This window comes from Solea senegalensis, linkage group LG5 (genome assembly GCF_019176455.1).
Source record: "Solea senegalensis isolate Sse05_10M linkage group LG5, IFAPA_SoseM_1, whole genome shotgun sequence".
Classification (NCBI taxonomy): Eukaryota; Metazoa; Chordata; class Actinopteri; order Pleuronectiformes; family Soleidae; genus Solea; species Solea senegalensis.
The window spans coordinates 7,704,531-7,729,431 of NC_058025.1; the positions used below are offsets into that span (position 1 = coordinate 7,704,531).

The 24,901-nt window shown below is 39.0% G+C and overlaps 2 protein-coding genes across 5 annotated transcripts; both read right to left on the minus strand.

Moving 5' to 3' along the window:
* Window positions 1-1,714: 1,714 nt before the first annotated feature.
* LOC122769352 (apoptosis-inducing factor 3) lies at window positions 1,715-24,450 on the minus strand. 4 transcript variants are annotated; one of them, XM_044025826.1, is made up of 23 exons: window positions 24,233-24,450; window positions 24,029-24,152; window positions 20,893-20,972; window positions 13,950-14,162; window positions 11,410-11,623; window positions 10,921-11,030; window positions 10,430-10,539; window positions 9,908-9,952; window positions 9,723-9,819; window positions 9,521-9,633; window positions 8,120-8,206; window positions 7,390-7,481; window positions 6,925-7,055; window positions 5,984-6,099; window positions 5,637-5,708; window positions 5,188-5,251; window positions 5,042-5,118; window positions 4,825-4,942; window positions 3,644-3,742; window positions 3,374-3,449; window positions 3,159-3,263; window positions 2,280-2,300; window positions 1,715-2,147 (listed from the first exon to the last, which is right to left on the minus strand). In XM_044025826.1, exons 4-23 carry the CDS (start codon window positions 13,978-13,980, stop codon window positions 2,105-2,107), a joined length of 1,821 nt encoding a protein of 606 aa, XP_043881761.1. In that variant the 5' UTR covers window positions 13,981-14,162; window positions 20,893-20,972; window positions 24,029-24,152; window positions 24,233-24,450; the 3' UTR covers window positions 1,715-2,104. The 4 variants fall into 4 exon arrangements, with proteins under 4 accessions (XP_043881761.1, XP_043881759.1, XP_043881758.1 ...); XM_044025824.1 differs by having other exon boundaries at window positions 24,029-24,450; XM_044025823.1 differs by lacking the exons at window positions 20,893-20,972; window positions 24,029-24,152; window positions 24,233-24,450 and adding an exon at window positions 18,913-19,148.
* cldn26 (claudin 26) lies at window positions 21,862-24,020 on the minus strand. The gene has a single exon (XM_044025828.1). The coding sequence runs from the start codon at window positions 23,071-23,073 to the stop codon at window positions 22,417-22,419; it is 657 nt and encodes a 218-aa protein (XP_043881763.1). The 5' UTR covers window positions 23,074-24,020; the 3' UTR covers window positions 21,862-22,416.
* Window positions 24,451-24,901: the final 451 nt, after the last annotated feature.

Sequence of the window (24,901 nt, forward strand, 5' to 3'; positions counted from 1 at the left end):
CTTTGTGGTTGATAAAGTAACAAATACTGCACAAACAACGGATGAAGTTGATGTTTTTTTTTTATAAAGTACTGAGTGTATATTGTTGGAAGACTTTTATTTCAAAGTTTTAGTTATAAAAATGTCATTACAGGATTCTCTGTTGGAAGAACAATGCTTTTTAAGACGCCAAGTCAGGGATTGTCCACACACCAGGATAAAATCAGGCCCCTGTTTTAAATCCTGAAGTATATAACAAGCATTTCTGAACAAAGATGAGAGAGTCAGTGGTACTTCAACAACTGGAATATATATATATATGTGTGTATTAAAGCAACAAATTCATTTCTGCCTTCAAAAAAGGACCAGTAACCCCAGTGTCGTATGTCCAGGCCACAAACCTCAGTTCCCTGAGTTAGTAACAAGTCATTTCTCTTAAAGGGTAACTAAACTCCTACTTCCAAAGATAAATTTGACCAATGCTTGACTTTGAAAAATTCCAAGCAGCGGGCTGTGAGGGAAAAGGGTGAGGGGGGCGTGGTCTGCTTGTGAAAATCTGCAGCTGCGTGATGTGCTCGGTGAGTCTCGCTGCTCAAGCGTTCATACGTGCTTCAAGAGGTGAAGAGAGAAAGGATGACAAAGCGACAGCTCTGATGTTATTAAGAGGGGGAGGAGTCTGGGACAACGAGCCTCATGCTGGTTGGACAAGAGGGTGATGAAAGAGGACTAAATGGCCATTTATACTCCATTTTCGTGACTTTTGATACTTAAGTTCAGTAAATATTACTCATAGTTACGTATGTCCGCCTACGTGACTTTTGACAACTTGTTTTGCTTGAATTAAACCACAGTGCCGGTGAGTAAAGACAGACCGCCTGGCAGTTGCTCTCCGTTTTCTGGTTGCAGGGATAATAATAGGCCAAAAATCTCCTGCAGAATGTTTTAAATTGTGCACTGCAACTGTAGGTTGTTTGTTTTTGGTCATTTGCAGAAAACCAGTGGCAACATTTGAATGCAGTAGCTGGTGTTTGACCAGAGAGGCAGTAGATATTCTTATAATAACTTGTTGAAATTATACAATTCTTAACACCAAACTGGGAAGATTTAGGGGTTTAGTTACACTTTAAGGTGAAAGAGATCAAAAATAACCTCAAGCTGCTATTTAATTTTTTTTGTGTGAAATCTGTCAGAAATTACATGAGCGTATTGTGCAAGCACTAGTGTATCAGTTACAGTATTATTGAACCTTTGTTTTGTGCAATCTACTCGCAGGGTAACCAGTAAGAGGAGGTACGTAGTCAAGCAACCTGTGTGTGTGTGTTAATGAGTCATTCAGTTTTCAGCTGAAGTTATGGTAACACTGAACATTAAAGTACAGTAACAACGTGGTAATGTTATGGTAATTGTTATTTCCAAGTTATTATCTGGGTATTACTGTAATATAACCTCATTAAAATGACCACGTTATCACAAAGCTGGAAATTGCATTAGAAATAAGACAATATTAAATAATAATATCCATACCGTTACTGTACTGTATTTAAAGTGTCACTGTCTGAAGTTCTCCTGTAATATTATTGTATACCATGCAGATCATGTGTCTGTATGTGTAGTAACCAAATGTAAAAATTAGAACGGTTCAGCTCAAACTATAACGTTCATACTTTGTTACAGTGCATTTGGGATTTTATAGCTATATACACAATGTTATTTGTATGAAATAAAAATGCAGATGTCTGTTCCTGGCCTTTTATAAACAAGTGTACAGGTAGATGCATCTTCTAGCAGCAGCACAGAGACTCGAACCAGTATTGCTTTTTTTTTTTTTTTTTTTTTAAGTCAAGCATGACAACAGTGTACTCGGACCACGTATGACTCCATTTGTCACGTTCAAATGTCTCTCGGGAACAAAAGCAAGTCTCAGTGTTGTCCTGGTCCTACGCAGACATGGTCCTGTCCCCAATGTGTGTGTGTGTGAGAGAGAAAGAGTGATAGAAATAAGGGAACGTGTGTAGTTGTGTCCAAAGAAGAAGAATAGCTGCTTAGTGTCTCAGCACCATTAGTGTCCACAGTGAGGTGTCCACTGGACATGGGGTTTGTCCTTTGGGGACATTCAGGTGTAAAGTCATTGAGAGCCTTTGTCAATCAACCAAGAAATGTCTCCAGTCCTACAAGACAAACAAAAACCCACAAACAGGTACATTAACACGTCGATGAGAGCGATACCTTTTTTCCTTTGTGTTGTCGTTATAAGTGAAATGGAAAAGATAAAAAAAAAAAAAGCTCATGTGTTTCCGTACTTGCCGAGTCGTGCTAGCATCCTTATTTTGGTTTGCATTATTGGGAGTAAAAAGACACAAAACACATGGAGAACACTACAGTCAAATTAGCCTCAGGACAAAGTAACACAACAAACAAATCATTCATATATATATATATATATATATATATATATATATATATATATATGGAAATGTATTCTTGCATAAATAAAGCTTAAATATAAAATAAAACAACTACATGACCAAATACATTTGTGAACTGCTAGTTATTATTGCTGTGAAGTGTTTGTTTATCAGAAAATCAATGATATTATTATAAAATAATATTACTGTCATGATAAACTGTGTCTTACTGTTTGATATGAACATGAAATATATATATATATATATAAAAAATAAAAGCGTCATATTATACTTATTTTTAACAGTCAAGAAACATTCACTAATTCATTCAGTGACTCATTCAAGTTTATGTTTTGAATTATTTGTAAACATAAAAAGCAATTATTAAATATTAAGTATACTGCATGCAAATTATATAATAACTAATGATTATTTGTCATAAATATACATTAATAATAATTAATGTCCTCTATCGTGACCTCTCTAATGAGAAATAATTACTTTTTTCCAAGTGATAATTATTGAAACGATTATAAAGTTGGATAAGCTAGAAAATAAAGTGCTGCCACATGGTTAACATGAACAAAACAGGTGCTGTTGTTGCTCTGAGAGACCCATAAGTCAACTACTTTGCCTCGAGTAATTCTCTGCACGTGACTTAAGTCACAAGCCCCTCAACTCGTCGTGTTTTTCCCCTCACAGTGAAAACCTGAGTGAACCTAAAGAACATTAACAGCTATTGTAACCGTGACCAGGTTTAAGTCTGGGACTTACTCCACATCTCGTTTCTTAATCGTCTTTCCAGATCCTAAGACCTCGGCCACCCTGGACACAATGGGATCATAGTTCATACTGGCGACCGCGACCACCTCCTCGCTCCTGCAGAGGGACCCGAGAAAGAAACACTGAGAATCTATCATCAAAGGTTAGACGTTACAGGACGTTGTTGTTTAAAATATTCTAGGAGCTATACAATGAAGAAACTTTACCTGGTATAAAATGCTACAAATCTAAGTTCATCCAGATCTCCTTGTATAACGACATCATCAAATCCATCCCCGTACCCTTCACAAAAACAGAGAAAAACACACCATCACATCATTCTTGGAATAGGTCTTGGCATTTAGTTTGACAGCTAGAAGACAACACCATCACATCAACACACAAGTCACACAAGTGTGATCTCTCCCTCCCATCACTGATAAACTCCATAGTCTTGGTCTGTCTTTACACTGAGAGCAGATGGTAGTTCTACCTACCTGCATAGCGAATGGTCTTCCCAAACATGGCAGACCAAAAATAAGGCACAGTTTTCATCTCAGAGGCTCGGCCCATCATGCTGAGAGCCGCCGCCCTTCCTGTTAAGTCAGTTTGAAAAAGCAAAAAAAGCAAAAAAGCAGCACAAATGATTACCATGTTAAATCATAGTAGCTGTCTTCTGATTGGGTGCAGGTGTATCATCAGGTGCCTGTGGTGTTTTTGACAGTGCTTTTATTTGTAAACCCATTTGTGAATCTATAGATTAAAGCTGTCGTGCATAACTTCTGGTGATTTTTCTTAATGTTATTTCTCTGCCTCTGTTTGTTTTTCATGAACAGAGGTGATGTAAAATTACTTGTATGCTGCATCTTTCGTCTGACAGAGGGAGCATTTGTGTGAGTACATCAGCAGTGCTTCCAGGTTTCTTAAGCAGTAGATTTGCATTTACATCTGGTATTAACAAAAAGATTTGATTGTTATCCGATCACGGTCATCCCCCCTCACGTCACCTCCCCCTCGTCTTCTTCAAAGATTTCCAGCGGCAGACTACAGCGTCACATCCTGTTAGTTAGCGGCGTGTGAAGTCACAAGAAACGCGTAGAACACAGAGCATATCGGCTGCTGTTTTCCATGACTATGTTTATCTGAAATTTGGTGAAATTTCTTTCATTTTCACCAACTCTATAAACACAAAGGAGCAAAAACTAATAAGAATGTTTAAAATCTGATTTCATTTGTGAAATATGTCACAGTTCAAAGTTCACTTGGCTTGATTTTATGAACAAAAAGAGAAGAGGTTGCTAGGTTTATTTTGTAACTTCTGCACAATTATTACTCCTTTATATCACTACTAAAAATGCGATATAAAATGAATCATAAGTTTGACTAAACAACACATAAGGCAGAAAAACACAAATTTTTTGAAGCCTGAATATGTGACCTATAAACACACACCCCCAGGATATCCATATAATGAGTTGTGTATTATTCTCATGGCAATTTACTATGGGTGCTGCTGTGTGAGTGCTAAGGCGTAATCAGCATTGCGTGAACTTATTTGACTTATTTGAAAAGTTACATTCTACAGCTTTAAGTGTCCTTTTGTTGGTGAACTAGACAGAACCACAACAACTAAAGCTTTAGATATAGATTTGACAGGTTCCCACTGAAACACACTTACCGTGTACATGAGCCATTTGCCAGTGGGGGATGTTCACCTTCTTGTTGTTGCGCGGCGGGAAAGGAAACACCACCACGTCTCCTCCAGCAAAGACTCCATCAACATTTGTCTGCATCGTCTGGGAGAGGGTTCAGTGGAAAATGAGTCACAAAAAAAAAAGAACAAAAGCACTTGACGTGTGCAGCTTTTGTTTGTGCAGAACAGTTTTGCAGAATACTTTGTTGACGGTGATAAAGCCCTTGGAGTCCACGTGGAGGCCACTCTGTTTCAGGAAGCCTGTTGCAGGGACACTTCCTGCATGAGAAAAGACATGTTAAAGAAAATCAGGTAAAACATACAAATTCAAATCCTGTTTGACATCACCTGCACCGATGACGCACACGTCGGCCCGTAGGACTTTCCCACTCTTGAGTACCACCTCTTTCAGCTGTGTAAGAGGAAACACAAAGCGGTGTTACTACGAGCAAAAACATACAAGGCCGCAGTGACCTTTTCAGGGAATTTAAACGTCCAGTGTTTTTTTTTTATTAGCAGAAATTGAGTGTTACCAATTAAGCAAGTAAGTAAACTTTATTTATACAGCGCATGGTCTTCAGCTGCCTTTTAAAAGAGACTTTTCTTAAAATCTGTAGTCTCACCATTATATGTCACTAATGCTTAGAAATGGGACCTTGAAGGTAGGAGCTTATTTTCAAACGCCTTTATTTAGTTGAATGTGTTTTCAAACATGACTCATCTTCTCCATAAATTAAACAGGAGGGGATTTTGCTTCAGAGAATCATGTCATGCTGTGTCTCTCACTTTCTGAATACCTGTCCATGATGGCCGATCATCTCTGACACCTCGTTCATCATGTAGAACTTCACCCCGTTTGCTTCAAACAGCTACAAAAACAAAGACAAGTCACAGGAAAAGACACATGAAAGCAGCAAAACAGGAGGAAGTCACGCCTGAATTTCCATGTGTCTGCATGATCAGTCACTGCTAATGAGACGATTTACACTCCCCTATGTGGCAGTATTGACCACAAAGTCATGACTTGAATTTTAACTAGTGGGTTTTTTAAACTCTCTCTCACTCTCATAGGGAAAATGCTGATGATCGTATTGATGAGGTACTTCCTGTTCTGAAAGCTTAATTTCCCTGGAGTGCTTCCTACCTTCATTATGGCTTTCCCCACTTTCTCCCCGAGAGCTTTTTTGAAGGGGACTGACTCGATCCCAATGACAGAGACTGAGTGGGCCTTGTCAGTTAGAGCTGCAGCCACCTCCATACCTGCCAAAACACCAGAAAACAAATAAACAAACAAACTGGAGATCAGTCATTACCAGAAACACACAGGGCGGGAGATAATAACAAATACAGTTATGACTGGTATATCAACTGTATCTCTGTATCTAAATTACTGGTTTACCTATTAATATTAGGTGTTAGAAAAATTAGAAAAATGGCAGTTAAATAGTCAAAACCAAGTTTTAAATATGCACAAGTTTGCTATACAAAAAAACACGTTTGAAAGCAAAGATTATAGGTTCCAGGTAAATGAAGACTATGAAAAAAAAGTGGAAAAGCCACAATCAGAGTGGTTTTATGAAAATGACAATGATGATGGCTTGAATTTTAGTGAAAAAATTAAATACTTAACATTTTAAATGTCATGAAATGAAAGATTACATTTTTAGGGAGCTCACTTGTTTCCAATTCAATTTCCATATTTATATGATACATTTTTCAGTCGGTGCCAACAATTATGCACAATTTCACACAAATGAATTAGTAACACAGTTACACGTGCTGTATATGTTCCCTTTTTTAAACACAATGGGAGTGGAGCAGGTTTAAGGTAAATTCAATCAATAAACAGCGATGAAAGACTATGGACCAACTTTCAGTATTGTTGTTGTGTTGTTGAGCTGGATATTATGGTTTAAATAGGATTTTATGATTTATTAAATATAAATATAGTACCACCTCATGTGCAGGAAGACGACAGCTCCTTTTCTTCTTTTATTTTCAGTAGTTATTACCTGACAAATGTATGTAATTGTTTTTGTACCATGTTTTGAGTGATATGAAAAAAAAAGTGTCTCTTTTTCTCACCAACAAATGATGTTCCCACAATCACAGCGTTCTTGATGTTGGCCAGCCTGGCTATGCTGTTAGCGTCCTCAGGCGTCCGCAGATGAAACACGTTCCTGACGTCCTTGCCCTTGAAGCTCATTGGTCTGGGTCTTTCAAGCAGGAAAGAGAAGTTTAATTGTCAGTTTGCACACATACATACATACATACACACAAACACATATATATATGTGTGTATACACATATATATATATGTGTATATATGTGTATATATACACATATATATACACACATACATATATACACACATACATACATATACACATACATATATACACACACATATATACATATATATACACATATATATATATACACATATATACATACATACATATACATATATACACATACACATATATATACATAAATACATATATATATTTACAGCGGCGTATTATACAAAAACTAAAAGTGTTTGCTTACTTGCTTCCTGTAGCAATGAAAAGTTTCCTGTACTCCATCCTGAGGCCGTCTTCAAATGTCACAGATCGTGTTTTCACGTCTATTGCCACGGCCTGGAATAAACTGGTTAGTCAGGTTTTTGTTTAAATTAAAATGACAATATTTTTTTAGAATAAATCAGATTCTTTTACATTACATTACATGTCATTTAGCAGACGCTTTTATCCAAAGCGACTTACAATGGGTATGAGCACAATCAGCCAGGGGTGGAATCGAACTTGCGACCATGATGTCTTTTGCACACAGGGTACTGGTCTTAACCACTGAGCCACTCCACCCCAGATTCTTCTACTTAAAATGTCACGTATTTAGTGTGACTGACACTTACACTTGAACAATACAAACCTGGAGTGGAACCCTAATTAATGTTATTGGTAAAAAACTGTGTTTGTTCTAATATTTCATGTCGAAAAATATCAAATGTGAAAAAGATCTATTACATCAGGTTTATTCAAGACATGCCTGAGCATTATATACTCAATGTTGTATAATTTGAACTCATTGACACGATGATGATCATAAGACCAACTTTCAGTTACATCACTCAAATTCAAACGACAACAAAGCTGGTGGTGCCCTAAGGACTTTTGCACAGTACTATAACTGTCATTAATCTTGAAATGTCTCATTACTCTATAAGCACTTTTTACCTGTCCCTGCATCATTAACCATTATCTTTACCATCTTTTACCTCTTTCTCTGTGAGCAGTTCAATGTCATGGTCCTGCAGAAACTCCATGGAGCGCAGTCTCAGCTGCTCTGCTGTGATGTCTAGGGACTAAGTATAAGCCAGTTAGTGCCGAAGTACATCAGTGAGAAATAAAACAAAAAGCCCTCAATCCAAAAATGACCTTTCCAAAGACAAGCATACACTTTCCAGCTCAATTTAAGAGCACACACAGGGACAATTAGATATTTAATTGCTGCATTTCCTTGAACATCTTGCTGAGGAAGAAATCTCCAGACTAAAGATTGACTGGATCTTGTGTCCACTTGTTTTTGTTGGACCACAAACAGAGTAGGGAATAGCTGACAAAAACATTGTGCCGAGTCCTATTTTAAAAGTTGTGTCCTTCAGAGTCCAACAATAATCTGCATGATACTTAACAACTGTCATTTGACAGGTATCAGCCAATTATCTAAGAGCATGATGTCAAATGAACTCAAAGCTGTTTCAAGTCAGATTATTTTTGATGCACAAAAGTCTGTTTACCTACTTTCTTCAAAGCCACTATATGCTGCTACTGTGGTTATTCCCTATGGAGCTCTTGTTTTAGCACGACTGACCCAAGCTGCACTTGTGCAGTCTTTGGTCTTTCACGTAACTTCCATGGCAAAGTGAGTTATGCCTCTGCTTTTAAACGCACAGCATGTAACCTCTCAAAGGACTTAGTTTTATGATGTAGGGGAAACAGCGTGGGATCATTGTAACAGTTGTCTCGTCTGGTTCAGAGTACATTTGCACTTTATGGAGAGAGCTTTGTTGGCAGACTGCGCAGGGAAATAGTTGTGAGCCATTAGTGACAAATACACACAATAAAATGAAAAATCAAACGACAACACATGTAGTATATTTCATAGAAAACACATAAATAAAAATACTAATTTACCCTAATTTACACTAATTTACTAATTCACCCCTTCCACCATCTCAGTGTAGCTGGTGCTTGATTATTATTGATACAAATAACACTTTAAATTGCATTAATTATAGTAGTGTTATATACATGAAACCAGCACCACTTGGTTTTCTTAACATTAGAGGGCAGTAAAATCACCAAAGTGTTTAATGACTTTGGTTTTAAACCTAGAACAAACACCACAAAGTGAACAAATCTTCAACTCCAAAATAAAACCAAATAACTTGATTATTTATATATCTAGATTTCTTTAATATGGTAAAAAAACATTACACGCTATTCAAGCAGCCGCTGAGTTTGCTTATGCCTTGGAGTGTTGTAAACATTAAGGCTTATGTCAACAAAATATATAACATTAGTTTTGTTGTTGTTATTTTTTTATATTTGCATGCAGCAGTGTTACAAAGTTGTTGTAAAAATGTTCTCTAAGTGGCCGTGGTCTCTGTACAAACCTTACTCAGTTTAGTCCTGTCATATGGAGGATGTCTGTCCATGGTGCACATGACTATACGATCGGTGAAGCCCTCTTGCCTGAGTGTCTCCGCACACACCAACGCTGCCGGACCTGCGGACACAATCACCGGTTTCACAAAAACAAATAAAACCACATCTTTGCTGTGGACGTGAATGAAAGAGAGACAAATAAACAGTGACCTGAGCCAATGATGATAACATGGCTGAAGCCAGTGCTGGAGTTAATGACTGCCGAACATCGAGACATGGGCTTTGACCTCTTCTGTGACTGAAGAGCCTGGAAATGTTTGGAGAAGAGCTCAGATCTGTCAGGAGGTCCATTTATTTCCCCCTGAATAAATTCTCCACATTCCTTTTCATGTTACCTGCTTGTTTGCGCGGATGATCACCTTGTCCTTTTCAACTCTGACCTGGAGCAAACAGACATGAGCCATGTGTACACTTTTTAAAAGGTGCTTAAGAGTGAGCATGAAAAAGCAGGGAAATACATTCAGACCATGGTTCTCAAACTGTGGGACACGTACCACCAGTGGTAGGCGAGATTCCTCTAGTGGTAAATTTTGGAAATTTTGACCAGAGTGCATAGAAAATGAAACAAATAACACAAAAATTATAATAAATTAAAGAATAATAATTAGAGTCATCTTGTCTCTTAATCTAATGTCACTATACCAGTATGTGAAGTATATGTGAGGAAGAGGAGGATGATGAGAGAGCAAATTATCTTATTGTGAATAAATCTGCCTCCTGTGAAACGTCTGTCGCTGACTTTGCTCGACCTATTTACACCACCGTATTTTAATGCTCAATATGTTCTCAGGTGGTACTTTGCATAAAAAAGTTTGAGAACCACTGCATTAGGAGATATCACAAGTGGAGAAAGTCACCTGGAAGATCGGCAGACTGTCCAGTCCTGGAAAGTCCTCAAGGTCTCCTGTCGCAATGTTGAAACACGCACCGTGCCACGGACAGCGCACATGTCCCTTTGACAACACGCCTGGAAGGACAGAGAATAACTGTATGAATGTGACAGACAAATGGTCTCAGTCTTCCTGTTTGAAAAGTGAAACCTTAGGAAGTCGCACTTAGCCACCAGGGGGCGACACTATGAATGGAAGTCAACGTGACAATGAGCCTTCTTCTCACTTGATTTATAACACCAGTCAATATTATTGTGAGAAATGAATAGCCTCAGTCACAATATTGAAGTTTTTCCATTATTTTTGTAAATGATATTCCCATTTATAGAAGAAAATAGATGATAAAGCACAACACATGAGTGAACACCACAGTGATTGACAGCTGTGACAGAGATACAGTGAGAGAGAGTGTATTAAATATATGAACAATATTAAAGCCATAAGAAGATACCACTGACCTTTGACCAGGGGGGCTCCATAGTGTGGACACTTGTGGCCCATGGCTGAGAACTCGCCGTGTTCTTTGATCAACAGAGCTCTCCCACTTCCCAAGTCAACCTCGCGCATCCTGTCAGACACACAAACAAAGACGTGTGTCCTCCTTTGTTGCAGAGTTTGGATTCAAAATCTCAAAGAAAAACACATTTCACACACATTTGACAGATAAAACACTAACTGGACAGGGACAGTATGGTTACATCCATCTCACACAGAATTAATTTATTACAATTAACAGGCTGGAAAATCCATTATAAGTAAGATGGTGTAACATAACCATAATATTTCTTCCCTATAACAAATTATCACAATACTGTTGCCACACTACTAGCGTGTTATTACTTCAACAAACACTCACATATTCTTCAGGATCCTTGATTCATTTTTCACTTATTTTCAGTTTCTTCTGCGTGGAAGAACGTGTGAGAAGATGGAATAAACATTCTTACTGTCCATTTTCCAGGTCTTTAACGTGACAGACTGAGGCCTCCACGTAGTCCCGCGGTTTGTGGTAGGGGGGAAGTGGGGTGGAGTCGTCATCAGAGCCATGTCCCAGTGCTCCGTTAAGTCTGCAGTCCGCAAAGGGACTCGCTTTACCGTTCGGTGACAGCCCGTCCACCTCTTTTTCTTTATCCAGGAGAGAGAGTTCCACTTTAACGTCAACTGCACGACACACAATCATGTAAATTAGAAACTCTCAAATAGAAATAGGTAATATTTGCTCTAAACATTGTTGTAATGTATCTGTACTTTGTTATTTATTTTTCTTGCAACTTTTACTCCATGAAGATAGATGAGGGAAAATGGCACTTTTCTAAAGAAAAGACATTACCATTCACCCATTCATTCACTCACACATTCATACAGCACATCTATGTGAAGCTCATTTTCTATCACACATCTTTCGTACCCATACACACGCTGCCTACACCGTGGACAGGAGCAACGTGGGATTAAGTGTCTTGCCCAAGGACACATCGACATAGAGACTAGTGAAGCCGGGATTTTAACCGACAACCTCCCATTTCAAAGATGACTCACTCTACTGAGCTTCCATCGCTCAATTGTAACTCACTTCTTTAAAACTTTTACTTCTAATGTCATATACGTTACTGACTAATTAAACTTAATCTTCTACTTCCACCAAAGTCATTTTCTGCTAAGATACTTTTATCTACCTTTTAGGTACTTTATACAAGACTGGCTACAAATCAACAATAGATTACAATTGATCATTCTTATATTCCTGTCCTGTGTTATAACAATGATTTAGATGAGTAATTTGCTGCTCAGGCGAGAGAGAAAGTTTACAGCTATGGAACAAATTGAGTCTGACAGTTCGGTGAAAGCAGGAAGCAGGTGAAGGCAGAACCAGTTAAGTTGTAACCCTTTTTCCCTTCAAATCAGATTTTCTAGTATTTTTAACACATCTGGACTGTCTTACAGTATATACAGTAGGGAATGGATTCAATCGTTAGTTTAAAAGAAAATGCTTTTGCCACAACATTTTAAATGAACAAATTACAAATCTTCCTCTACTCCTTTCTTTACCTCTTAATTGGAAATATGATTTTTACAGCGTAAGAGGCCCTTTAAATGCAGCCATAATTCCCATAAATAGTGAGCTTTCCATAAAAGAATGTGGCATAAAAAGAGAAAGCCCACCTGAATCACCATGAATCTGTTTCATTGTGAGGAGACATTGATGCCATGAGATGCACCACTGTTGTCATTTTTATATTTCTGAACATTAAGAAATAGTTGTGTAACCTACTTTTTTTTCAGTGGCAGTCGGCTTTATCTGTTGGGCTGGAAAAATGTGCTGATCATCCGGTTCTAACACAGTAATCTGGCTGGAATTTTCTCCTGCTGTGCGAGTCTTAATTAAAATCAATGGAAAATCATAGTAGTAGAGCAATTGCAGGAGAAAACAAAGAGAAAGCTTTCCACAGCTGAAGAGAATCTCTCGCTGCCGCTGCTGTAACATCTGTGGCTGAACGCGGCTAAAATCACTTGTTATCTCCTTCTGAGTCAAACATGCAATGTTCTCTCATGTCCAATTAATCCTAAATGACAAATATATACAATATGACAATGGAATATTTATTAAATATTTCCTTGTGAGAATGAGGTTCATTCAAACATACATACTGTACATTGCGTTCAGATAAATTCAAGCTGAGAACTAGGGCTGAACATTTAGTCGAAATTTGATGGCCTATGCTGCAATTTTCAAATGGCAGGATGCACAGCAGGAGAACAGACAAGATTTATACAGTCTTGATGAATGATTCAGTGTAGAAGAAACCAGTGATGCAACAATACAGATGCCAGTTGCCATAAAACACCAAGTGATTTCCTCAGTTACAACAACACAGCTAGAACAGCTCCTACAAAATCATCTACTTTTATGAAGATTACCATATTTGCTTTTGTTGAAAATGTTATAAGAGAAGATAAATTACATTTTGTGGTCATTTTGGAGGATTTTATCGGTTGTCCACTTAAATCAGTGACACTAAATAACAGAAATGCTTCTTTGTGTAGCAACCTACAGTTTAATGGCAACATAAACTACAGTGGGCTTTGTTGCAGGACTGTTGTATTAGGGTGCATTGATTTTGGACAATGACAAGGGGGCAAGTTTTCTTCTTTGTCGTTAAATACTCTCATATATATATAAATACACTACCTCATGAAGCTGACTGAGAGAATGCCAAGAGTGTGCAACGGTGGCTATTTTTAAGAATCTAAAATATGAAACATATTCTGGTTTCTTTAACACTTTTTTGTTTACTACATTATTCCATATGTAAATAAAATAACTGTTGACTGGTATTGTATATATAACACACATATTAGAGGCACATAACATCTCTATAATGTTATGCGATCACATTAAGAGAGCTTTACTGCTTGTTGTGTTACAGAACAACTTTACTCCATAAACATGTTGCTGATGAGAGATTAGAAAAAAATGTATTGTTACCTGGTTTGGGTTTGGAGAAGCATCCTCCCATGGTGGGTCCAGGATTGAGGGACGCCCAGGGAAAGGGAAAGGGAGGGGGAGGGGGGGCGGCGCAGTGCGGTCAGTTCTTTGGGCTGGGCTGCTTGGTTGGAAGGTAATGGTAACACAAATCTGTGCGTATGGGAACCTGCAGGTCCAATCTGGCCATCACACACGTCAGCTCCTCCACATAATCTGCACGGATGGTAGAAAAGGCATTGTCAACACACGCACATACACTGATAAACTCTGATAACAGTGTGACGTCTGATTCTAGGACAAAATTGCTATTTTTACATTATATTACTTGATTTCAATCATTTGCAGCATTTTTTTTTACTGTTGTCTCAGATACTTTTATGGTCATGGTTCATGTAATCGGTCAATTAAAAGGTTACATTTTTTTGATACTTATAAGAGGAGAAACACGTAAGTGCACACAGACTCCAGAATCCATTGTCATGGGGAGACGTACTGAAATCATTTTTTTGTGTTCATGCCACATGTTAGTGCTTGTAAAAAGGAAGCAATTGTGTTCATTAGGAACGTTTTCACACACATTGTTACCTTTGTTCATGCATATTGCATGGGAAGCCGTTAAATATTAACAGCACTCTAACACCTATTAACTTTCTCGTCACACTGTGCTTTAAAGGCAAGCAGGGGCCCCTTGAGTTTCAAAATCGCCCTTGTTTTGTTGCCACGTTGCCCTCACATTTCTGCCAGCTCTGGTATTTTACCCACTCATACGGTATAGTGTGTTCCTCGGAGATCACTGGCCATGAATCTGAGGCTGACACAGGATGGCAGGTGCAACACTCAACGTGATGCAATCCATCACCAAATTATCCTTTTGAGGTACAACCCGGCGGACTGCTTGATATTCTGAGCACATCTTAATGTCCTTGAACTTCAGGAGGGGGAAAAAAGTGCAGAGTTTAAAAGAACACTGCTTAGAAAAGGTTCCAAAGAAGGACAGAGAAATGGAAAGATCTTCTCTGACTGGACACAAAACTGGAGCTGAAATTAAGTTGCTTTAACTTAAAACTATGTATTTGTTGGTATGTACATTTACAGTAATATACATGTTGAGTTACTTGTAGTTAACTTAAAGCTATAGAGTGTATCTTTTCAATATAAACAACTGTGTGTTACATCCAAACCATTGTCATACGAGTTCACACAATGTCGATTCAGCCGATCAGCTCCTCACAATTCTGTGTTGCTCAGTATAGCTGTGTTTTGATATTGTGTCTTTGGTGACACAGAGGTATGTGTTTTACATCAAGGCTGATGAAGGGAAGGTGGATGTATAACAGTTTGCTTGTTAAGTCAGATGGCAGTAAAAAGGTCAAGGGATTATCCCTGAAAACTCTGCCGGCTAACCTGAGGCGTGGGCTAAGTCCGGGGTGGATCCGAAAATATCAGTGTTTTGGCAACAGATGTTACTCACTGGAGTTTTGAATACATCCATTTTTGATGCCTAACCTCTGATCTTTCTGATGCGCTACATTTATTTGACAGCTGTAATTAAGTATTGATTCACGCAGACTAATAGACAAGAAGATAAGATATTCCATTATCTGTCCCACACAGGGAAATTGCAGTGTTACAGCAGCCAAAAACCACAACAAGTTAGAAAATAGAAGAAACAAGGACATTAGAGTATTGAATATGTGCAAGGAAAAAAGATATGAAGATAAATGAGCAATGAGCTAAACAGTATATACCAGTAAACAGTGCCCTCAGGGAAGACAGGAAGTGTACAGGTTAGGAATTAAGAGAATATATGACTTTATACAATATTAACAAACTGTCCTCTAGATATACTTTCCTGTTAATTTACATAAAAATAACAGTTTACTTAAAAAGCAATGCAATAATATCAAAAGAGCTGTGCAGGAATGGAATAAAGTAGCTAACTGTATATAAAGTAGATTTATTATAGTTTTCTGTTAATAGATAAGTACGCACTTTGTTTAGAAGCTAAAACTTTCATATGACATGGAGCCCAGCTGTGCATGTGTTGAAAGATATGCAAGTTAAGAAATAAAGTGGACTGATTATTAATCTGCACTGAATTTTTGTGTCCCCATCTTCACATGAAAACAATAGTATATAAGGGAACTATTGATCCGAGTCTTGTGTGTTGATCAGAGTCGTGATTGGTTTTGGACCTCAGAGGATTTTCAGATTTCAAAGTGGGCCTCTGCACCCTTAAGTTTGGGAATGGCTACTTTAATTAAATAAATTAAATACCCCATAATATACTGGGTCAAGGACAGTACTGCAACTGTAGCTCGACTTGCATGGAAACACACGGCGTGCCAAACACTTCTTTAACGTCATTCTAACACCACAGAGCCTGTGTGTCATGTCGTGTGTAGCTCAATACAAAGAACTCTTTAAATCACTTTCTCCTGAAGACTTTTGCCAATCTCTCACTCACACGTTGTCCCTTCAATAATTTCCACCACTGAAAATTTGACGACTTATAAATTGGATCACAGAGAGAGAGAAGGAGAAAGAGAGAGCTGCTATCCTGCAGTTCCAGCAATTCCAAGATATTTTGTTCAAAACTAAAGTAGGTTAAGCAGATTTGGCCCTCACAACATATGACGCAGATTCAGCTCCCTCAATGTCCGACCTGTCCCCAAGCAGTGCTAATAATCCTGCTTGTAAAAAAGCTGTCAGTTTCACTCACGTCCCTCCAAATGTACAGTAATACCTGTTAGTGGAATGTTGAAGGGCAGAATTGGCAAAACACAGCTGCTAGCTGATGGTGAGGAGGCAATACCAGACTCAACCTTCAGCAAAATGTCTTCTACAAGCAAAACACTGATGTTGTTGCTCAACAGAGACGAGAAGGTATTAGTCTTTGAGTTTCATAAGATGCATAGAGCAAAATACCCCCATAAACATCAGCAGTAGAGGAACAGATGCAGTAAACAATACATAGAGTGTTAAAAAAAGAAGCTCATTTTGTTTGTAGCTTTTGTTGTTGTTGTTAATATTCTGACTCTATTTGGTGTTCATCAGTCAGTAGCTGGTGTGTGTGTGTGTGTGTGTGTGTGTGTGTGTGTGTGTGTGTGCGCTCACAATGTTTTGTGCAGAGAAATGCAATGAACTTGTACAAGTTACAGCTGTGGGCAGCCATGTCACCGTTCTGAACAAAAGTAAGCAACATCCGTTTCCCGGTCAACTCACTCTCATTGGTTACTGCCGGGCTGTGCTCACGCCCCCAATCGCTGTTAAAGTGGTAAATATCAAACATGTAAATACTTGCAATTTGAAATAATTTGGCCAGAAAATCTGTTCCAATCAGCCTCAAATCAGAAGAACCCCACAACTGTCAGAAGGGCCATAACTGGGCCGAAATCTAGCCAATTATTCTCTAGTGTGGGCCCGGCTTTAAAAATTGATTGTGTAAAGTCTTTTGACAATAACTTAACCACCTCCTGAAACACAGGTCATTTCAGAGATGATGGACCTGTAGCAGCACTTGATTTACGTAAAACAACTGCTGCCTGAGTAGCTCATTCACCCCGCTTACAATTCAAACTCGACACCTGTTTTATTCAAACACTTGCTCGGTGGGTATGTTAACTTGTAGTTAAAGATTAGAACTCTCTGATTCTTTTTGCTGATAAGAGCTCACAACTCTTAATATCTGACCACACCTCTCTCTCTCTCCCCCTCACTCACTCACACTTTGCTCATTCCACCTGGTTTGTGAAATACAAGATAAGCTCTGCAGGGAATCATCCCCCTGGTTGCGTAAACCAAGTGTTGAGCAAAAGTGCCCTCTTACCAGGCCATTAGTGGTTAATTATTTTGCATACTGTTGACGTATCAAAGCTTGAAATGTAAAGGACAAGTAGGAGACGCTGTTTTAATCTGTTATTTTTGGTCGTTCCAAGTCATGTGCAAAGTTGCCACAATGACCACCAGAAAGTGCCTGGAGATGCCAAGACACTTTTGAATGACCACTATTTGTGCCATTGCATACGTGTTTCACACTATAAAAGAAAATAAGAGTGGATTAAAGCTCTCACAACCCTGGTTAAACCTAAGCTCCGGCGTGTGTGACACAACCGTACTCAGTGAGCAAGTTAATTCACATCATTCCTGACAACAACTGTAAGAAAAGTTTTTAAAATGTGTTTTCTTCTACTCTACAGAAGTGACAACAGCTCCAAACAGTGTCTAAGAAATGTGTATTATTAGGCATTTATGTTTTTATGCTGTGTATTTGAATGATCATCAGTGTAGATAAGTTTAATATGAATTTCGGAAAGAAAGATACATTCAACAGAGCAGTATAGAAAATAAATATAGTACCATTGTACAGTATTTGATTGTTGTATTTGTTTGTGAAGGTACAGCTTGTAAACAAAGTCAACACAGACTTGTATCAGGTCAGTTTGTTGCTGCTTTGAGCGATAACCTCTCCATGATGTCATGGAAAACCAGAACTGTGGTTTAGAGAGGGGTGTACACCCCAACAGAGCATACAACACTTCTGCCTTCAGACGTTCAAAAAATGCTCAGTGTTTTCAAAGAGTCACTGGTGCACTTTGTAACTTTGTCAGCTCGGTTGTGTGGTGTAGCAGAAGGTATATGTATATATATGTATATATATATACATATATATATATATATATATATATATATATGTATATATATGTATATATATATATTTATATATACACACACACACACATACATACATACATATATATATATATATATATATATATTACACTAAATATCGCGTTGTCAATGAATACACTGCACCACAGAACATGGGAAAGACACCAGGACAGTCCTGTTATCAGAGACAACTTTCATGCACTCATGTTAAGTCAGAATCACAAGAAAACGTCCTATTAAAAAGTTAAAATTCAAAAATAAATACCTGACTAATAGGATTTAATAAGCTTACCAGTTAACATGGAGGAGATGCACTGAGACACTGTCAAACTCCCTGATGCTCAGTTTCCACTTTGGAGCATGGCAGCATATTAGCACGCACACACACACACACACACGTCTCCGTAGAGTCCTGTCCCTCTCTGTCCACTGGAGTATTCCTAGTCTGTGTGTCCCTCTGTGCCCTACTCCTCCTCCAGTACACTCTCCTCTTCTGCCTCCTGATGCAGCAGAGGCTCTGTGTGTGTGTGCGTGCGTGTGTGTGAGTGTGTGTGTGTGTGCGTGCGTGCGCGTGTGTCTCACAGAGCCCCCCCTCCAGCAGCAGACTGAGCAGACCAGTTGTGGGAGTTGCTCTCTTTTCACTGGCCGAGCCTGCAAATGCAGCAGCACGGAGGACCTTTGCCAGTTTCTCAGCTGTATGCAGTATTGATGGAGTTGCTGAGGGGATGCTAACACAGCATGAATTCTCACTGTTCCATCCTCCCTCGCTCTCTCTCTCTCTCTGCTAGAGGATGCATGCTTTTCTATTCAGCCTCTTTCAGCCTCGCCTTCAAAGACCTGATTTGCCAGGCCTGATCAAAAGCCCTGCTGCCCTCCCCACTGCACAGGCTGGTTTGACTGCCCACTTATCTGCACTACTGTGCATACACACTGTGCTGCAGCGGGAGTATCAGCTGAGGGAGTAAGAAAATGTCAATACACTAAAATACTGCAATATTTCATGGTGCGATACTGTGATACTGATACCATTTCTTGGAATCGCCTCTCCATCCACTCCGCTTAGTAGAGGAAGAAACACTTATATTATCATGCATACAACAATCAAGGGCTGGGTGCCACTGAGCAAGGCACCCAACCCCCAATTTCTCACCAGGCAGATAACTACTGCCCACTGCTCTTGTGTCCAACTTGTGTGTGTGTTCACTACTGGTGTGTAAAACAGGTGGGTTACATTTAGTATCACTAAGTGGTGTGTGTGTGTGTAAAAATAAGTAATTCTAAAAAAAAGAGTGCATCAGATCATATTACCAGATTCTTACAATACATTGCCCTAATATCTGCTATAGTTAATCCATTTGTGTGTGTGTGTGTGTATGTATGTGCCTGTAGCAGGCTGTGAGGACAAATGATTCAAACCTATCAATCTGAGGACATTTTGACCTTGTGTGGACATTTTGGCTGGTCCTCACAACTTTAGAGCACATTTTGAGTTTTAGGGTTAAGATTACAGTTCTGTTCATGTGGCCTCACAAAGAATGCTGTACAAGAATGTGCGTGTGTTGTGTGTTCTTGTATTTGTTAACTCTTTAGGACCATTCGGGCCAGGACCAGTAGCCCTCTTGGAGACCAAAGCCTTGTCCTAACAAGACAGAACCTCAATTCTGAAGAACTGGTAAAGTTTGGGGCTAAGATTTAAATTTTAGGTTAGATTAAGATTGCGATTAGGCATTAACGGTTTATGGTTAAGGGTTAGGTATTTTTTAGGCTGTCAAAATGAGTGGAAATCACTGCAGAGTCCTTAAAAGAACACCTTTATGTTATGTTATCTTTATGAGGTCCAAAACAACATACAAACCTATCTTTGTGAGGACATTTTGACCTTTTTATCTGGACCCCACAACTTTTCCAGGGTTAAGACCTGGTTTTAACCTTGGTTGTGGTTAGGTTTAGGGTTAGGCACTTAGTTGTGACAGTTAAGATTAGGGTAAGGGGCTCGGGAATGCATTATGTCTATGTTGTGTCCTCACTAAGATATAAAAACAAGTTTGTGTGTGCTACACTTCTTTCAGTACGTGCACCAGGAGAACAAGTGAAAGTGCAGCACATGCAGTAAATCCCTCGCTCAGGCAGGGGGTAGGGTGGAGCAGGATTATAAAAGGTATACCGAGTATTATAGAAGGAAATGAGCCTCAGAAATATTTCCATTCCTTATGTTCCCACTGAGGGAGCAACTGCTTCCACTTTACAAAACTGCTGGTACAAAGACATTTACCTCATGATCTCACATGCATTGTTCCATGGAAATGATGGCACGGCAGGTTGATTAGGATGCAGCACTTCCAATCCATTGCACTGCATAAAAGGAGAAAAACAATCAGGATTTATCACAGAAAAGTTTTGATTTCCACTGGCCAGTGTACTGACAGCTGACACGTGCATGAGCGCTCCAGTGTCGGGATGTTTATGTTGTTCTCTGCATGTCACCAGGCACAGAACAGGGAGAAGAGTGTGCACACATACAATTCTGTGGAGTGTGGAGAAGATCATCTTGCATCACTGATAAATCCCCAAGACAGCTCAATTACAGCAGGAGGCAGAGAGAGCTGCAACATCCACAATCATTTATTAAAGGAGGTGGAAAAAAGCACAAGGTGTAAACTGGATGTGTCCCAACCTGTGTTCAATTAACAATGGGCAATGGGGACTGGGGTGCTTCCTTGCTCAGGGGTCCTGGACCTGGCAGGGACTCAACTGGCAACCTTTCAATCACCAGAACCTAGCTTGTGAGCTTTCCGATTGGCTATGAGCTGCCCCAACATTCCATTCCCATTTACCTGATTAAAAAAAGTAAAAAGTAAAACGGAATGGGTTACAAATGACTATTAGAAAAACTGCATAATTTATAATTCAGCTTAGCTGTGATTGTCCTTTGTTTATTCCGAAATATATCTTTTGAAATTTACAAATTAGAGATAGACTGGCAGATTTTTGCCATTGTCAAATATTACATGTTCCCAGAACCTTGATGAATGCTCCTGTCAAAGTTGTTTTGCAAACTCTGCCATTTTTTCCTGTTTTTCTTTTTAAATAGTTGCTTGTATCTGAAATCTATATCATCTATAATCTATTGTATCTCTTGCTTTTTTATGTGGAGGAAAAAACAAATTTCCACACTCGACAATAACAGCAAAAGATGAGGAAACACTCTTTGGCAAAAGAAAATCTGCATTTTATTGGATGTCTTGGTCCTTAACAGATATTTCTACATGTAAAATGAGACTGAGTAGGGTGTGATCTGTCAAATACTACCTCCATTTTAAGGCAGAAACAACACCCCACCCCCAATAAGTCCATCTCCAAAAGGAAATTTGACACATGAAGACGAGCTGTGGCTCAGGAATGCATCCCCTGTTATTTCAGATGATGCATTACACCTTTAAAATGGACGTACACATAAATGCAATACTTATTTCTACCCTTGGGAAAAAACATTTTACAATAGAACATTTTAAGTTTAATCAATTATTGTGCTCCATTCTGTGTCACCCTGTACCAATTGTCTTAAACTGACCTTAAAGGAAAAAAAACAAATGCAGTTGCTTCTAATTTCACAAAACTTTAATTAGCCCTTGTAAAGCTTTTTCACAAAATCATCACATTAACATTTTGTCTGTGAAATAGTTATTCATGTCAACTATTATATAAATGTCATGTCAATTAAAGTCTCAAGTGCAAAAGCTGATAGGCTTGCAGTACATGCTGAGGTGCAGAAGACACGCATCTGATGGTAACAAATCTATAAAACCTCTGTCTTCAGGTAGTGATTTGTCCTGTGCTTTAGCTCTGGGCAGGTGTGGAAACTTGGTGGCTGCCTATCGTAGTCCCCCATGCACACCGCTACAAAGAACAAGGTCCCTCCAATCACCAGAGCTAAACCTCCAAACCATCCAGAGAACATTGCCTCTCCATACTCCCAGCGTGGCATTGCATCAGGAAAACCCTCGTCCCAGAATTCCACCACAGTCGTGTAGGCAATAAAAGAGACAGGAGCCAGTGTTGTGAGGCCCGACACCCAGGACAACACCCCACTGAGGATGAGCAGCCCTCTCTTTCGGCCAGGTTGCCCGACACACATCTCAACCCCTTCAAGACCTGGGAAAGCAGCCAACACAGAGAATCCTCCAGTTCCTATAGACACAGACATGAGCACCCTGGAGATCTGCAGGTCCAGCGGGAGTCCCATGACGGACTCATAGGCCTTGCACTGGATTCCCACCTCCTCTGTGTAAAGGCAGGTGTGCCACAGGCCAGAGAACCAGTTCTCCACCTCATTCAGGTCAGAGTTCATAGTCTTCCACAGGGGAATGAAGGTGGTAATCAGAGAAGTGACTAAACCACCGAATGTCACAAAGAGCGCAGTCCTTTGCATTATTTTAGTTGTTAAAAAAACCATCTTCAGCCTCTGTATACACACACACACACACACGCTCAGTGCTTAAATTCAACTGTTCATGTAGGTAACTTGAAGGGAACTCCAGAGTGGCTCTTTGGCCCGTCCCACCTGCTGAGGTATCAGGAGCAGCTGAGACAACCCACTTATTCAGCCTCTTTAATAAAAATGCACCAGATAAGTGGAAGATAATCAGAGACGGTGAGGAGACAAGAGACACACTGTTTTATTTCAGTGTTCAATGTCATCAGCGAACAATGAACTCTGTTTTAACATGAAACGTGATAGGTCCAACAGGACTCTGGGCGCTCTGTGTGTAGAAGAGTGGACTTAAATGAATGAAATATGAGCAAGCTCAGAAAGGGTGGGGGTGATGGGGTGTAACAAAGATGAGAAGAATATAATGCCATTCCAGGAGTAACTATAATTTTTTTCTGTGAGTTTTTAAAATTCTATCATTTTTTTTGTTGCACATGGATTTCACTGATGAGATGGTTGTTGTGTTAGTTATTTCCTTTACTCTCAAAGACAGAGCTGTTGATTTGCAGTGTCTCAGGTATCCTGCCTATGAATGGCACTTTGTGCTCTCTGCAACAGTACCAAAAGCAGGGTCCAAAACTTTGTGCATTTCAGTGTGGGTCAATGTGTAAACAATCTGGTACTGGCAGCTAAAAATTTAGTGCAGTTATGTAACTTCAAAATACAAAAATACAAAGTCATAAAAGCCCAAAAACGACAAGTATTTTCAATTTTCACGATCCAGTGCCATTTATATAATGTACAGTACTGAGTTTGAGAAAAAAACAATCTGGAACTAACTACTGGAATTAACCATCTTTTAATTACAGTAGTTATTACCTGACTAATGTATGTAATTGTATTTGTTCCATGTTATGAGTGGTATGAGAAAGAAATGATGATAATTTGGTAACAACAAAAAAAAGTGTCACTTTCTCACCAGCAAATCACAGCGTTCTTGTTGTTGACTAGCCTGCCCTGGCTATGCTGTTAGCATCCTCAGGCGTCTGCAGATACAGACACGCTTCTGACATCTTTGTTCTTGAAGCTCATTGGTTTTGGGTCTTTCAAGCAGGAAATACAAGTTTATGTCATTAATATATTCACAGCTGCTTATTACACAAAAATAAAAGTGTTTGCTTACTTGCTTCCTGTAGCAATACAAAGTTCCATATACTCCATCCTGAGGCCATCTTCAAATGTCACAGACCGTTTCACGGTCAGTAGTTTTAAAACAACACATTTTCAGGAAAAACAGCTTCTACTGGTTAAAATGTCAGGTATTTTGTGCCACCTACTCTTACACTTGCTCTCAAACCTAGAGTGGAACCCTAATTAATGTTATTGGTAAAACCTGTGTTGGTCCTACTGTTTCATGTCAAACACCTGTTGTGAAAAAGGTCTTTTGCACCAGGTTTATTCAAAACATGCTTTTCTATTACATGCACATGCTGAGTGACAACTGGCTAATATATAAGACCTACTTCCAGTCACGTCATTGAAATCCAAATGCAGAGAATTTGAAAAGCTGGTGGTGCCCCAAGTCTTTTGCACAGTACTGTATAGACTGATAAAAATAATTGTCTTTCTAATGTAACCTTGCAAAAGTTGAAGGAATTTGCACAAAATAAGGAGCATTGTCTCACCTTATCATTTACAGATCTATGGTAACTGAAACCCGTCAAGCATTTAACAATTTAATTAAATGTCAAGGATTAACCTTCAGCTTTTGCACATGCTACAATAATGCATATCTTGAAGTATCTTACAGTAGCCTCAGGGGGTCAGATGGTGTTTACAGACCTGCAGCTTA